Below are 15,077 nucleotides of genomic sequence, written 5' to 3' on the forward strand. Positions count from 1 at the left end.
GATTTTGCCATGTGGGAAAGTCCAGGGTTTTTCCTTTTTGGGGTCTAGATCCCATCCTCATGAGCCTCCTTGGGGTGGTCTTAGGGGGCTCCTAAGTCTGTTAAGGTGATAGAGGTCCTGGTCGTGTTGTTGGCATTTGAATATGGGGAGGGTGTCTCTCAATATGGGAAGTCTACAACCTAGGTACACAGCATCCCTTCAGCCTTGACCTGACCGGTTGCAGGTAAAACTGGATGTGACTCTGAGTGACCTTACTAAGATTGGGAAGTCTCAGAAGTTCACGTTGAGTGTTGATGTGGAAGGTGGACGGCTTGTGTTGCTCCGAAGGCAACGGGACTCCCAGGAGGACTGGACCACATTCACACATGACCGAAGTGAGTTCTAGGGAGAGGGGGAGAGGGTAGAAAGAGGCAGGGAAGGGACCCACAGGGCAGGAGAATCTCAGGAAGACTTGGCAGGTTCAATTCAGCTTACCTGGACCAGCTGGAAACTGAGCATTCTGCTAGGGAAGGACAAAGTCTAGTCAGAGGAATGACTCAAATAAAATCTATTACATTCAATAGAACTGACCTCCCTGGCTTCCTTTAAGTTCCAACTGAAATTTCATGCTTTACAGACAGCCTTTCCCAACTCCTCTTAATTCTAGTGCCTATTTGTCCTGTATATAGCTAGTTTTAATGTATTCGTTTGAATGTTGTTTCCCCCCATTAGACTGTGAGCTTCTTGAGGACAGACACTGTCTTTTGCTTCTTTTTGTATCCCCAGTGCTTAGCACAATGCCTGGTACACAGTAGCTTAATAAATGTTTATTGTTGCTTAATAAATTAAGTAGCTTAGTAAGTGTTTATTGATTGATTGATATTAAGTGATAAATGTACCAGGGGAGTACAGGCAAAGCATGGCTTTAAAGGTTGGGAAGGAATTCAGCTTGTGAAGAAGGAGAGGAAGACTATTTTAAGCACAGAGACCAGTGGAGAAAGGCGTAGATATGAGGTGAGCACAAGGGGAGTTCTTGAGCAAAATCTAGTCTATTTTGGCTGGAGTAATATGAAATAAGGTTGAAAAAGATTGTTGAAGGCATCAAGTACCCCACCAGGGAGTTTCAATTTTGCTGAAGTATTTTGAGTGGAAGACTGAAATGAGTAGATGTTTTTTGGATAAAAAGGATTATTCTAGCAGTCTGGGAAAGATTCTTATAGAGACAGTCTAAGGCTTAGAGTCTGGGAGAACTAGGTTCAGATCTCATCTCTGACACTTACTAGCTTAGTGGTCCTAGGCAAGTCATTTAACTTCTATATGCTCTGGATTTAATTAATTAGCTCATAGAAGAGTTTCATGGGATCATTAGTCTAGGTACTTCAGAGGCCTTCTAATCCAATCACTGCTTTTACAGATGAAGAATCTGGAGCCTGAGGAGATGAAATAGCTTGTCCAAGGTCACACAGATAGTAAATAGCAGAGACAGGATCTGAACCCAGGTACTCTGACTTCAGAACTAAGCCATTTTTCCACTGGACCACACTGCTTTAGCTTTTGTAATCTGCATTGATGGAACGATTTTCCTACATTGATGAGAAATCACATTTTAGTATGTGAAAGATGGATTAGAGCAGGAGAGATTAAGGGCAGGAAGACCTATCAGGATGCTATTTTGGTGGTCCAGGTTGGTGGTAGTAAGGATTTATATTAAGGCAGAGAGGAGTGATTGAAGACCCATTTCAGAAATGGAATCTATAGGATTTTGTAGGTTAACTGGTTGGATATATGAGGGGAGGAAGAGAAGGAGTCCCAGGTAACCCAGGGTTATGAACAGAGAACACCAGCTGGACAGTAGGATATAGTGAAGTCAGAAGGATAAGCAAGTTTTTTTTTTGCTTTTTGGTGAGGCAGTCAGGGTTAAGTGACTTGCCCAGGGTCACACAGCTAGTAAATATCAAGTGTCTGAGGCTGGATTTGAACTCAGGTCCTCCTGACTCCAAGGCTAGAACTCTATTTACTGTGCCACCTCGCTGCCCTGAGAAGCAAGTTTAAAGGGAAACATCATAAGTTTTGTTTTGGATACAGTGAGTTTGAGGTATTAGTGGCACAGTCTACCTCAGGGGTCAGCAAACTATGGCATGAGGGCCAAATCTAGCTTGCTGCCTGTTTTTGTACAGGTCCTCAGGGTGTAGCTTGTCAACTCTTGGCCTAGCTGATGGTTTGAGGCACAGGAGAGAGGTCAAGGCTAGCGATAAAATATTAGGAGGCATCTCCCTAGGGTGGGAGTTATAGCCAGGGTATAGACTCAGTCTAACAAGGAGGGGAATGTTATTTACCCCATGCCTCCAGCAAAATGAACCTGTGGGTGACCATGAGGCTGGAGAATCCCAGGGTGCCTGTTCATGAACCTGGGTTCCAGGGCAAGGAACATAGAATAGTCACAGAGTGGGGGACCATGTTCTCCCCTGTCCAACAGTGAGCCTGACAGGAGATGACACGGACTAGGGCAAGTGTTTGGGTGGGGGGGGGGAATGGGGAGGTAGACAGTAGACGTTGTTGTGCCTGGCAAACAGGGCACAGTAGTCTTCGGGTATGTATGTGTGACTTGGCCTTTTCTCCTGGGATCTCCTCCCCACTCCTAGTCCGACAACTGATCAAGTCCCAGAGGGTCCAGAATAAGTTGGGCATTGTATTTGAGAAGGAGAAGGAGAGGACCCAGCGGAAGGACTTCATCTTTGTCAGTGCCCGGGTAAGCTATAGGGGATGGGAAGGGGGTGGGAGCCTATCCAGAATGTGTAACAGGGAGGAATGTGTAACATGGGACCAGAAAGGTTGGACTGTGTGGGACTAGGGCTTGGGACCCAGCTTGGCTGATATTATTTTGGTGTCTGCTACAAAGGAGTAGAAAAAGCTGGGAAAAAAAATAAAAAGCTGAAACATCACCTGAGACCCTAAAGATCATTTAGTCCAACCCCCTAATTTTATAGAGGATGAAAGTAGGACAGGAGGGAAGTGAACTCAAGTCTAGTTTCTTAGACTAAAATACTAGTTTCTTAGACTAAAAGGACCTATAAGTTTAAGGAGGCAAGAGGTCAAGTCCAGGGAAGTTAGCTAAGTCAGGAAGAACCAGACAGAATACATGAGTTGCTATGATTTAAAAAAAAAATCCATCCCTTGGTGGCCAGCCTTCAGGGAACGAGCCTTTCTGCTCTTATGAAGCAGTTGGTAATGTAGTGGATAGTGGATAGAGTGCTGAGCCTGGAGTCAGGAAGATCTGAGTTCAAATCAAGCCTCAGACGCTTACTAGCAGTGTGACCATAGGCAAATCACATCACCCCTGCCATCCTCAGTTCCCTCAACTATAAAAAGAGGGATAATAAAAGCATGTATCTATTAGAGTTGTTGTAAGGACCAAATGCAACAATATTTGCAAAGTGTCTGGCACTTAGTAGGTACTTAATAAATGCTTGTTCCCTCCCTACCCCTCATTCCGTTATATAAAATTTAAAAATCACTTTCATAAACCCCCTAGAATTGAGGAAGACCTCAGAGATCTAATCTCAGCTATACCCAAACAGCTTCCCTCTATCTTTCTATGAGACCTTAGGATTCTAAAGTCACTCATGAGGCTTTATCTAGCCTTTGCCTTAAGCTTTTTAGTGAGGAAATACTCACGACTTCTGTAGGTAGCCCATTCATTCGACTTTTGGTCAGCTCATGTCGTTGGGGAGTTTTTCCTTGGGTGAAGCTAATCTTTACCCTCTGAAGCTTCTGCCCACTGCCTCTAGTTCTGCCCTTCTGGGCCAGACCGATCAAGATTACATGAAGCCATGAATACACATGCTCCTTTCAGACTTCTTGTCTTTAAACATCCCCCAGTTATCTTGGCTGATCCTTGGAAGATTGGGAGATTAAGTATTATTGTCCTTACTTTTTGGTATATAAAGAATCAATCTTAGTGGGGAGGAGGAATTACCCTTGAGTCACTCAGCCAGTAAATTCTAGAATCGGTATTGGAGCCTCTTTTGATTCGGAGCCCAGGGATCTCACCACAACATCATCCTGTCCCTTAAGGTGATGAGGAGCAGATAGAGTCCAGGGTCAGGCAGGTCATTTAACCAGCAAGAGTAACATTGGTGGGCTCTGATCCCCAGGTAGAAGATGCTGGCTCCTTGTGTATTTCTTACACTCCTTGCTGAGTATGTGAGAGGCAGATAGCCCTTTAGGCAGATGGGTGGGATTGTGGGGCCAGCTCCTATTTAAGGCTAGAGCCAAAGAAGGCTGGGGAGACAGAATACCGTTTTGTCCAGTGGTTAGGTGGGAAGGTCAGCAGCCTCTCCCTGGCTCACTGGTTCCCTTTTCTTCTTCCTCAGAAGAGGGAGGCATTCTGCCAGCTGCTGCAACTGATGAAGAATAAACACTCCAACCAGGATGAGCCAGATATGATCTCCATCTTCATTGGCACTTGGAATATGGGTCTGTTTTTCTTGGGGACTTGCAGAGGGCATATTACAGCAAGACTCCCAATGGACAGGGGAGGAGGGAGGGCTAGGAGTTATGGGGAGCATTGGGGGTGATGCAGATGGAGCTAAGCTGGGACACTAGGGATAAGGGCCTTCTGGATACTAGGGGCCAGAGTTGGGAAGGCCTGGGATCCTCACAGAAAAGGCTAGCGTGGCATAATGGAAACATTGCTAGAGCTGAGTCAGGACAGGCCTGGATTTGAATCATGGCTTTGTCACAGAAGCTGCAGGTACTAGCTATGGAACCCAAGACGCTTAACCTCAGTGTTCTCATCCATAAACCAGAGATAATTAAGATTTTACTACTGACATCGCAGAGTTGTAAGAAAAGCACTTTGTAAGCCTGGTATGGTAGTTGGAGTTGCCATTATTGTTTTCTGCATTGTTGTTGTTATTTGAGAGGTCCACAGGCTAAAGGAGCAGGACCTGGTCACCCTCTTCTGATGCCCTGTCCCCTGCCCTCTCCTAGGCAGCGTGCCACCCCCCAAAAATGTAACGTCGTGGTTCACCTCGAAAGGCCTGGGGAAGACTCTGGATGAAGTCACTGTGACCATCCCCCATGACATCTATGTGTTTGGGACCCAGGAGAACTCGGTGGGCGACCGAGAGTGGCTGGACCTCCTTCGAGGTGGCCTCAAGGATCTCACCGACCTGGACTACCGCCCGGTGAGGAAGTAGGAGGGGTTCACAGCAAGGTCGCCTCCCTGGGCAGGGCACCATGGGAGGATTAGGTCTTTCCTAGTATGTTTAGCTCCCTCTCTTTGTCTTAATCTGGCTCTTTTTTCTTCTTCTACGGGCCCAAAGGCTCCTTTCATTCAGCCAATGCTTAAGATATGGAGCATAGTGCTTGGTGTTGGGGGAGATACAGAACTGAGAGAAGCCGCTGTTCCTGCCCTCAGAAAGCTTCCAGTTTGGCAGCCTTGGCTACTCGCTGGGGCCTGAAGCTCCTAGATCTTCTCCTTGACTCAGCCTCCCCCAGGACCCTTGAAGAACGAGTGGTGGCGGGCAGCCTCGTGGCTCTCCCTTTCTACTACAAGTACAGACGGCCGAGCCTGGCCAGCCTTGGAGCTTCTGAGGCCTTTTGCTGAGAGGCCAGGGAAACTGACAGTGATTCTGCTAAATGAATAACCCTGGACACTGGGGTCCAGGGCACGAGAGGGGATAACCCTAATGCCCTCAGCGCCCGTCTCAAGTGTTTTGTCTTCTGTTTTGTAACCACATTTTAGGGAGGATTTTGGCGGGCTGGGAGTTCATCCAGAGTAGAGCAGCCAGGATGGGGAGAGGTCTGGGGATCACAGCAGAAGAATCAGTTGAAGAAACTGGAATTATTTCACCTAGAGAAGAGAATGGGAGATGGAAGGGAAGCAGGCTAGCTTGGGGAAGAGGGATTATATTTATTCAGTTTAATCATAGGGTTTAGAGCTATAGAGGACCTCAGAGAACTCGTCCAACCCTCTCATTTTACAGGTAAAGAGAAATCATGAGATCCACGTCAGGGAAACAACTTGCTCAAAGTCACATAGATAGTTAGTGGCAGCCAGGACTTGAACCCAGGGCTCCTGATTCCAAATCCAGTGATCTTTCTCTTACACTATGGAAATCAGAGGCCAGAACCAATACTAATAGGCAATTAGGTTGGGCCTGGAGTTAGGAAGACCTGAGTGAAAATCCTGCTTGAAAACACTGTGAGCCCCTGGGTAAGTTTTTAACTGCTGTCTGCCTCAGTTTCCTCAATTGTAAAATGAGGGGTATTAACAGCATTTACCTCCCAGGATTATTGTGAAGATCAAATGAGATAATATTTATAAAGTACTTGCCATATACTGGGTGCTTAATAATTTCTTATTTCCTTCTTCCCTAATAGGTGACATCGATATAGGTTTTATGGTTATAAGAGCACTTATAAATACAGTCTTTAATGAGTCATCACAATACCCCTGTGGGACTGGTTGTATTTTGCCCATTGAAGCGATTTGCTTATAGTAACATAGCTAGAAAGCATCAGACCTGGTTCCAAGTCCAGAATTCCCTTCCTCCCCCCCAACACACACGTATGCAGGTGGGGTAGCAGTTAACAGAGAGGCAAATTTCTTTTTTTTTTTCTTTTGGTTAGGCAATGGAGTTAAGTGACTTGCCCAGGGTCACACAGCTAGCAAGTGTTATGTGTCTGAGGCAGGATTTGAACTCAGGTCCTCCTGAATCCAGGGCCAGTGCTCTATCCACTGCACCACCTAGCTGCCCCCAGAGAGGCAAATTTCAAGTCTGTATAAAGAACTTTTGGACACAGAGCTGTCCCACAATTCAGTGGTGCCTTGTTAGAGAATGAACTTCCCCTCACTTGAGGTATCTCAGGAAAAGCTGAATGATTTCCTGGCAGGGGTGCTGACTGGCTGGAAGGTTAGATAGGCTCCTGGATAAGATCCTCTGGTCTAATGAAAAATAGTAAGAGACAATTGAAAGTTTTAAGAACTGGTTTGAGTTCTGTCTCAGACCCTTACTGTATCCTTGGGCAAATCACTAAACCTATGTATTATCCTTAAAATAAAGATAATAACTGCACTCTCCACCACCACAGGTTTCTTGGGAGAATACTTTTATCATTATCCCTGTTCTCCATTTAAAATATCATTGAGTTAGGCCTCTTTCCCTCTATTCTCACAGGAGGACCCCTCTTCCTTGCTCAAAGCCAATCTGACCACTCGTGGCCTTGACTTGGTTCCTTCTGTCTTCTCTGGGACCTTGCTGCCTTGATCATTCCCTCTCTTTCTTGAGTCCCTGCTGGCTTGTTTCCTTCAGTCTGCAAACATGCACTCATCTCCCAAGTCGTTGATCTTACCATCCCGTAGAGAGTTATCGTTGTCCTATCTCACTTGTCCCCAGGACTCCAAACACTATCTTCAGCCCTTCACGACACACTGTGGTCTATGGTGATCCAACATTGCCCCACTCTCTCCAAGGTTTTCAGTAATGTCCTGATTACCAAATCCATTGGCTCTTCTCATAGGATTTAGAGATGGAAAAGAGATCCCCTTAACCGTTTCATTTTATAGAGGTAGAAACCAAAGCCTAGAGAAAGCCCGGGATCGTATTCTGTTTTTATCTTCACTTCCCTGTAGCATCTGACACTGTTGGCTACCCCCACCCTCTGGGATACCCTGGTCTTCCTGTGTCTCAGAAACTGAGGGATGCTTCCAAAGACTAGCCCTTGATTAGAATTAGACCTATCTGAAGTTTTTGCCACTTGAATTCTATGGACAGCCTCCCCTTACCCCAACCTTCTATCAGGAGGCATAAAGAAGGAAAGAAGGAAACAGTAATTTATTAAGCACCTACTATGTGCCAGCCACTGTGCCAAGAATTTTACATTTATTATTTCAATTGATCCTCAAAACAACCCTGGGAGGTAGATGCTTTTATTGAGTCAGGTTAATTGGCTTGTAAGTAAGAGTCTGAAGCAGGATTTGAACTTGGGTTTTCCTGACTTTAGTTCCAATGCGCTGTCCACTATACCATGTAGCTGTTTCAGAATCCCTCCTGTTTCCTAGTCCCCTTTTTTCAGTTAAGACACACTTAGCACAGTATGTACTAAATGAGTTTCAGTGAACTCGCAGAAGTTCCAGGAAGGCTCCTGGCACTAGGTGACCCTGGGCAAATCACTTAACCTCTCTTGGTCTCAGTTTTTTTACCTGTAAAATTGGGATAAATAGTAGTACTTACCTACTAGGGCTTTTGTGAGGATAAGAAGATTTAAGGTGCTTTGCACTTAAAGAACTATGTAAATATTAGCTATTATTATCATTGTGAACTATAACTCAAAGAAAGATACAGGTGGGAACTATGGAACCATTGAATGTTGGAGCTAAGAGATATCAAGTCTAATTCTGCTGGGTTTGATTGAGGAAGAAGCTAAGTTCCAAAAGGGGAGAGGACTTCCCAGTGTCTCACAGGCCATGGAAGAACTGGGTCTGTGATACCTGGGCTTTGGGATTTCCACTTCACCATATAGCCTTGGCTTGGAGCAGAGTCCATCATCTGGGAAGTCTGGGTCAGTGGGGAAGAGCAGGCCAATTACCAGGGTCCAAAGTCTGACCCTTTGTGCCAAATAGAGGGAGAAGGAATCAAAGCCCAACCCATGAGGAAGAAGAATGATGTAAGTTCACAGCCATAGTAACAGTTGTAAGAAGTGTTCTGAGCTGGGAGCTGGGAAACCTGGGTGCCAGCTCTGGCTCTGCAACTATGAGCAAGTCTCTCCCTTTCCTGGGCCTCAGTTTCCTCCTCTGTAACAAGAGGACTTGGACTTAGATGGTCTCTAAAGCCCCTTCCAGCTCTGAGTTTGTATATTCTATGTTCTAGGTTACCTTCCATTTTGAGTCTTATCTTCTAAGTCCCTCCCACCCCAGCTCTGGCATTTTGTGCCCTAAGGTCTTTACCAGCTCTGACATTTTATGTTTTAGGACCCTTTCTAGTTCTGATGTTTTGTGTTCCAAAGTCCCTTTCAGCTTTTGATATTCGATGTCCTGAGGTGCTTCCCAGCTCTGCCCTTGACTCTCAAGTGCTGTGTTGTGTGGTAGAAAACTTAGATCCTAGAGTTGGGCATCAGGTCAGGGTCAAGTTTCCTAGAAAGAGCTGCAACTCAAATTGAGTCTTCAAAGATGGAGGAGTTTCATCTAGATGGACAGGGAAAAGAGTGTAAGCCAAGAGGAGAATAACCCCGATATGGATATATGTTCTGAGGTGGGGGGGTAAGGAAGGTGAGGAGATTGGGGGTGGCTGGAAAAGAACATTTGGCACAGGGGAGGCAGGCAGAGAATTGAACTTGGTGAAGCAGCTATGTCCCTAGCTATTTCCTCGGCTTTCTGCCTTTTAAAGTGAAGATTTGCAAAAGGGTTGGGGTAAGGTCATAGGGGAAAGTTGCCACCATTTTTCATCCTCCTGCCCTCAGTCTACACAGTAAAAAAAAAAAAAAAGGCTAAGTTACCTCCTGTGAGCTTGTGGGACACTGACCCTGGGTTCTCCCAGACTTTACTTCCCGAAGGGTGGGAAGGATGAAGGAGGTCCCAGGCTCAGGGCTGCGTAGTGACTCATGCCTCTCTTCCATGTCCCCAGATCGCTATGCAGTCTCTGTGGAACATCAAGGTGGCTGTGCTGGTGAAGCCAGAACATGAGAATCGCATTAGCCACGTCAGCACATCCAGTGTGAAGACGGGCATCGCCAACACCCTGGGTAAGGGACTGCTGGCCAAGATTAGGGAAGAAAGCCTGAATTGAGAGTTAGGACCTGGGTTGGAGCTCTGGCTTTGTTCTTTATTTGTTGAGTGATCTTGAGCAGGTGACTTCTCTTTGGGATTCAACTTCCTTTGTCTGGGAAAGGAGGGAGGGCCCTTTGAACTCCCAAGCAAAGATCCTGAGAGCTCCCCCTAATGCCTATGTGAACATGGCAGCCCTAGTGAGGCTGGACCTTTGGATTTCTAACCCCATCCATTCCAATCCACCCCAAGCCTCCCTACCTCAGGCCTCCCCAACAAGGCTTAGCCCATTGAACCTTGCTTTTTGTTTGTCTTCCTTCTCCTGTCCCAGCAGTGCCCAGGAATCAAAAGTGACTTGGGGAGGGGAGGGGGACCAGAGCTTGATCTGAATATTAGCAGCTAGTGATTGAGAAAAAGGTGGGTATAGCTCACCCTTGGGGATACCTGTACTCTTCTGTATTCCTGAATTTACTGGGATGATCCAGCAGGGGTGAGGAGGGAGCCTGGCTCATTCTCTTCCTGTTGCCAGGCAAGTATAGCAGACAGAACCTTGGACTGGGTGTCATTGCACCTAGATTTTCATCACTGGCAGAGGCAGGATTTGCTGTCTGACCTCAGCCGGTTCACTGCCCCTCTCTGGGCTTCAGGTTCCTTTTCTGTTTAACAAAGGGATGGAGAGAGGACAATCTATTCTGGTTTCTTTAGCTGTCAAATTCTAGGTCAGAGAGCCATAAGGTTAGCGCTGGAAGGGACCTCAAAATCATCTGTTCCAGGGTCTTTTAACTTTTTATATGTCATTGTCTCTTTTTTCAGTCTGATGAAGCCTATGAACCCATGCTCAGATATTTTTGTTTTTTAAAATTTGTAATTGAAGGAAATGCTACATTTCAGTTAGAGATTAGTAAAAATAAATATGCAATTTTTTCCATATTCAGTTCAGACTCCTAGGTTAAGAACTCCTGATCTAGGGCAACCTCTTCATTTCATGGAGGAGGAAACCAGTCTAGAGAGGATGAGTGACTTGGCTCTTTGACTTAAGATCTATTCTTTTTTTTTCCTTTTTTCTTACACCATGCTGCTGATCTTTTACCATTGCACTTGATCCACAGGACTCTCTCCTAGTTTTGGTGGCTGAGGTCCTGGACTCCTCTAGTCAGAGAGAAACCTTGGCAACCACTGGTCACAGGGAGATAGGGTTCTAATTGATGTGTCCTGGTCAATTGAGGCACAGGGAGAAATGTGGTATTGGTGGGCCAGGATGGCTGCGGGTAAATTTTTTTTGGTGGGGAGGAAGGCAAGGCAATTGGGGTTAAGTGACTTGCCCAGGGTCACACAACTAGTCAGTGTCAAGTGTCTGATCTGAGGTTAAATTTGAACTCAGGTCCTCCTGACTTCAAGACTGGTGCTCAGTCCACTGTGCCACCTAACTGCCCCCCTGCAGGCACATTTTTTTTACCGCCCTGCTTTTGAAGATTCATCTGGCTGATTCATCTGTCTGCCCTAGGTTAGGGATCTTTCTCCCTCATTTGATCCCTTTTCTTTAAAAGGAGTGGGTTAGACAAAGTTATCTCTGTCATCTAGTAGAGTCAGCAGATTCATTTCATTTCCTCCTTGAGTGTGAAAAGGTGGCAGAGCGGGTCAGGGAATGCAAAGTGTGCTTGGGGGAGGGACAACTCTTGGAACCTCATGGAGTTTTCCTTGTCATAACATGACCCTGCCATGTCTTCATCCTGGGACCTCAATATTCCCCAACAGGTAACAAGGGGGCAGTTGGCGTCTCTTTCATGTTCAACGGCACCTCGTTTGGCTTTGTCAATTGTCACCTCACCTCTGGCAATGAGAAGACTGCCCGGTAAGGAACTAGGGATGGGGACTGGCCCTGTCAGAGAGTGTCATCTTCCCTTGGATCGCCTCTTGTCTGTCTCTTGAGTGAACCCTCGGCCACTCCTCTCTTCTAGAAACTCTCTGTCCTCCCTGGGTGACTCCCTTCTTCCATTCCCCCTCTCTGCAGGAGGAATCAGAATTACCTGGATATCCTTAGGCTGCTGTCCCTGGGTGACCGACAGCTCAGTGCATTTGACATGTCTCTGCGCTTCACCCATCTCTTCTGGTTTGGGGACCTCAACTACCGGCTGGACATGGATATTCAGGTTTGGGGGGGAGGCGGATATAGGTAGGGATGAGCAATCCATTTAATTATGTACACTCCCCATTTATTGAAAGTGCCTGCTTTTAATGAATGTAGAATAGGTGGATGTGGATGCCCAGGATAGATCTATAGATACTGTCCCAGATGTTGAAGGGAGTTGGGGAATAGATTGCTAGACGGAGCTGGAAGAAGACTCGGTGTATAGTCTGTGGAATGTCATAGCTGGGAACATAGAACGGCAGAACTGGGAGAGACCTTGGAACATAGAATGGCAGAGCTGGAAGGAACCTTAGAACAGAGAATGTTAGAGAGACTTGAGAACCCCAGAACATAGAACTCTAAAGCTGGAAGGGACCTTAGGACAGAATGCCAGAGCTGGGAGGTACCTCACCTCTAACCTTCTGACTTCCTTCAGGACTCAGCTCCAGTCCTCCTTCCTGCAGGAGATCTTTCCCAGTCCTCCTCATTGCTAGTACCTTCCCTCTGAAATCACCTTCCATTTACACTGTGTGTACCTTGTGTGTACATAGTTATTCGCATGTTGTCTCCCCATCAGAATCCCCAACAAGGACGTTTTTGCCTTTCCTAGCACAGTGGCTTGCCCATAGTAAGCACTTCATGACTGCTTGTTGACAGTTAGATCAGAGAATGTTGGAGCTGGGTGTGACCTTAGGACTTAGAATGGAGGGGAAAATGGATGTGAACAGCCGTATATTGGGGTTGGAGTAACTGGATAAAAATTTGAAGGCCTGGGGTGTATTCAAATAGGTCGCTTCTTGGGAGAGGGAAGGCGGATGGGGGAGAGATTCGCACCTGACTCTCTCTTCCCTCCCTTTCACCCCAGGAGATTCTCAACTATATCAGCCGAAAGGAGTTTGAGCCACTTCTTCGGGTGGATCAGCTCAACCTGGAGCGCGAGAAGCACAAGGTTTTCCTGAGATTCAGTGAGTGTGTGTGTGTGTGTGTGTGTGCGCGCGCGCGTGCAGGTGAGCACACACATGCATGCATGCAGAGGTAGACTGGGGAGAGGGGAGAGGGACAATGAAGAGGGGCATGTCTGTCTTCTGGGAGGTGCTGAATTAATGAGGGAAAGTCAAGGCAAAAAGACCCAAGGAGATCTCCTGAGATAGGGTTTTTCTGGTTTTGTTTTTGTTTTGTTTTTGGTGGTGGGAGGTCTTTTGGGCTCCAGTTCCTGAGAACTTGTTTTGGGATCCCTGACGCTCTGTCCTCTGTGCCAGGTGAGGAAGAGATCTCTTTCCCCCCCACATACCGCTATGAGCGTGGCTCTCGGGACACCTATGCCTGGCACAAACAGAAACCAACTGGGGTGAGTAGGGAGGAATTGGAAGGTGGGGGTGGTAGGATAATGGCTGATTCTGCTCTGTGGTCCTGAAGAAGCCATAGAATAATAGAAGCTTGAGTCATAGAACTTAGAATCCTAGAATTTTGCAGCTTAGAGGCTTAGCATCTTAAAGCACTTGGTATTTTAGATTGGTTGTCCCAAGACCTTCAGAGCTGATAAGGGCCTTAGAAAATTTCTCTGGGCTGGTCCTTAGTCCATCCTAGACTCTGCTTAGAAAGAGGCCATTTAATTTTTCTGGGCCTCAGTTTTCCCATCTGTCAAATGGTACAAACATCCCCTGCTCTGCCAGCCTCTTAATGCATTGAGTGAGTAGGTATGAAAGAGTTCACTGTACACATATGAGGAATTGTTAGTGTTATAAGAACCCCCCAGGGGATGAATTGTGATAGAACTAGTTGCCACCTTCAGCCTGGGACTGAATCCAACTTTCCAGATACTGACCTTGGGATTGTCACCTCGTTGATGGTCTGAGATCTTCAGAATGCCAGCACGGGGATTTAACCCTCTCCACCCATTGCCCTTCCCTCCTTCCCCTAGGCTACCGGGGCTCAGTCTTGTTAATTCACTCCCACCAGCCCCAGATCCTTCCCTGTGGCACAGCCATCTATCGCTACCCTCAGTCACTTCGAGTAAGGGCTAGTTTTAGCAAGAGTTTACTAGCAATGAGGGATAGAGTGAAATTATCCAGAATATGTAATTTAGAGGGAGTTACGGAAATATTGAGCCTGGGGCCAGGGAATCTTGTCAAAGACCTTTTTTGGTTGGATCACACTGTCCAGTCCAAGCTTAGGTGGCTAAAAAAAACCAAACCAACCACACCCCATTCTCCAGCCAGGGTTCTGGGCTTCCCTCCATGAGGAGTTGGCCACCTTGCTTTCCCAGGGTGACCCACAGAGTATGCTTCTCCACGCTTGGCTCTGGCCTAGCTGGCAGTGAATTGGCAACAGGAAGATGAGGAGGGTTCATATTCCAGCTCAGTCAGTGACTCACTGTGTGATCATGGGCAACTTCTTTTCCTTTATCTCGAAAATGAAGGGTTTGGATCATATGACCTCTTAACTCCTTGTCAGCTTTAACTGGCTGTGGTTTTGAGACTAGATAATCTTTGAGGCTCCGTTCTTTTGCTGACATGCTATGGTCTGACCTCCTATGTCAACCCTCTGTGTTCTAAGGCATTTCTATAGTCTATATTACTTTATATTTAATTAGAGGCAGTGTTGAAAAGTGGATAGAGGGTATAGTGCTTGGAATGTAGAAAGGGCTTAATAAATGTTTGATGAGTGACTGACTGACTACCCCAGTTCCACACAACCCTGTTCTCTGACATTTCCCTCTATGCCTGGACAAAGCAGTCAGTTCTCTGTACAATTGCATAATGATGGACACACACAGTTCTTGCCAGCAGTCAAATGGGAGGGCCATTCCTATACCTGGACTCCTTCTTTCCTACCCTGTGTCAGCTCCTGATGCTCACCCCTTTCGCCAGGCACCACCTTCTAATCCTCATTCCATCTGCAGGTCCGGACCAATGTACCCTCTTGGTGTGATCGCATCCTCTGGAAATCTTACCCTGAGACCCATATCAATTGCAATTCTTATGGTAAGAGCTGGGGTTCCATGATGGAGGTGACTGGTGGGGAGCAGTGCATCCTAGCCTTGGGGGGCGGGGTAGAAGGAGAAGGTGACAAGGCATTTGTTTCCTCAGTCCTCTTGCTGCTTGCTAACCTCCACAGGTTGCACAGATGACATTGTCACTAGTGACCATTCCCCAGTGTTTGGAGCCTTTGAAGTTGGGGTTACCTCCCAGTTTGTCTCCA

At 46.6% G+C, this 15,077-nt stretch overlaps 1 protein-coding gene across 1 annotated transcript in view; it reads left to right on the forward strand.

The window, feature by feature from the left end:
• Positions 1-15,077, forward strand: part of INPPL1 (inositol polyphosphate phosphatase like 1) — a 36,469-nt gene that overhangs the window by 9,905 nt on the left and 11,487 nt on the right. Inside the window, exons 9-19 of the mRNA XM_027866232.1 lie at positions 224-374; positions 2,622-2,728; positions 4,353-4,455; positions 4,972-5,168; positions 9,609-9,726; positions 11,504-11,600; positions 11,760-11,898; positions 12,742-12,841; positions 13,136-13,224; positions 14,779-14,860; positions 14,994-15,077. Coding sequence (XP_027722033.1) covers positions 224-374; positions 2,622-2,728; positions 4,353-4,455; positions 4,972-5,168; positions 9,609-9,726; positions 11,504-11,600; positions 11,760-11,898; positions 12,742-12,841; positions 13,136-13,224; positions 14,779-14,860; positions 14,994-15,077 — 1,267 coding nt within the window. The remainder of the gene's footprint in view (positions 1-223; positions 375-2,621; positions 2,729-4,352; positions 4,456-4,971; positions 5,169-9,608; positions 9,727-11,503; positions 11,601-11,759; positions 11,899-12,741; positions 12,842-13,135; positions 13,225-14,778; positions 14,861-14,993) is intronic.

Source organism: Vombatus ursinus, unplaced genomic scaffold, assembly GCF_900497805.2.
Source record: "Vombatus ursinus unplaced genomic scaffold, bare-nosed wombat genome assembly UNPS02014780.1, whole genome shotgun sequence".
Lineage (NCBI taxonomy): Eukaryota > Metazoa > Chordata > Mammalia > Diprotodontia > Vombatidae > Vombatus > Vombatus ursinus.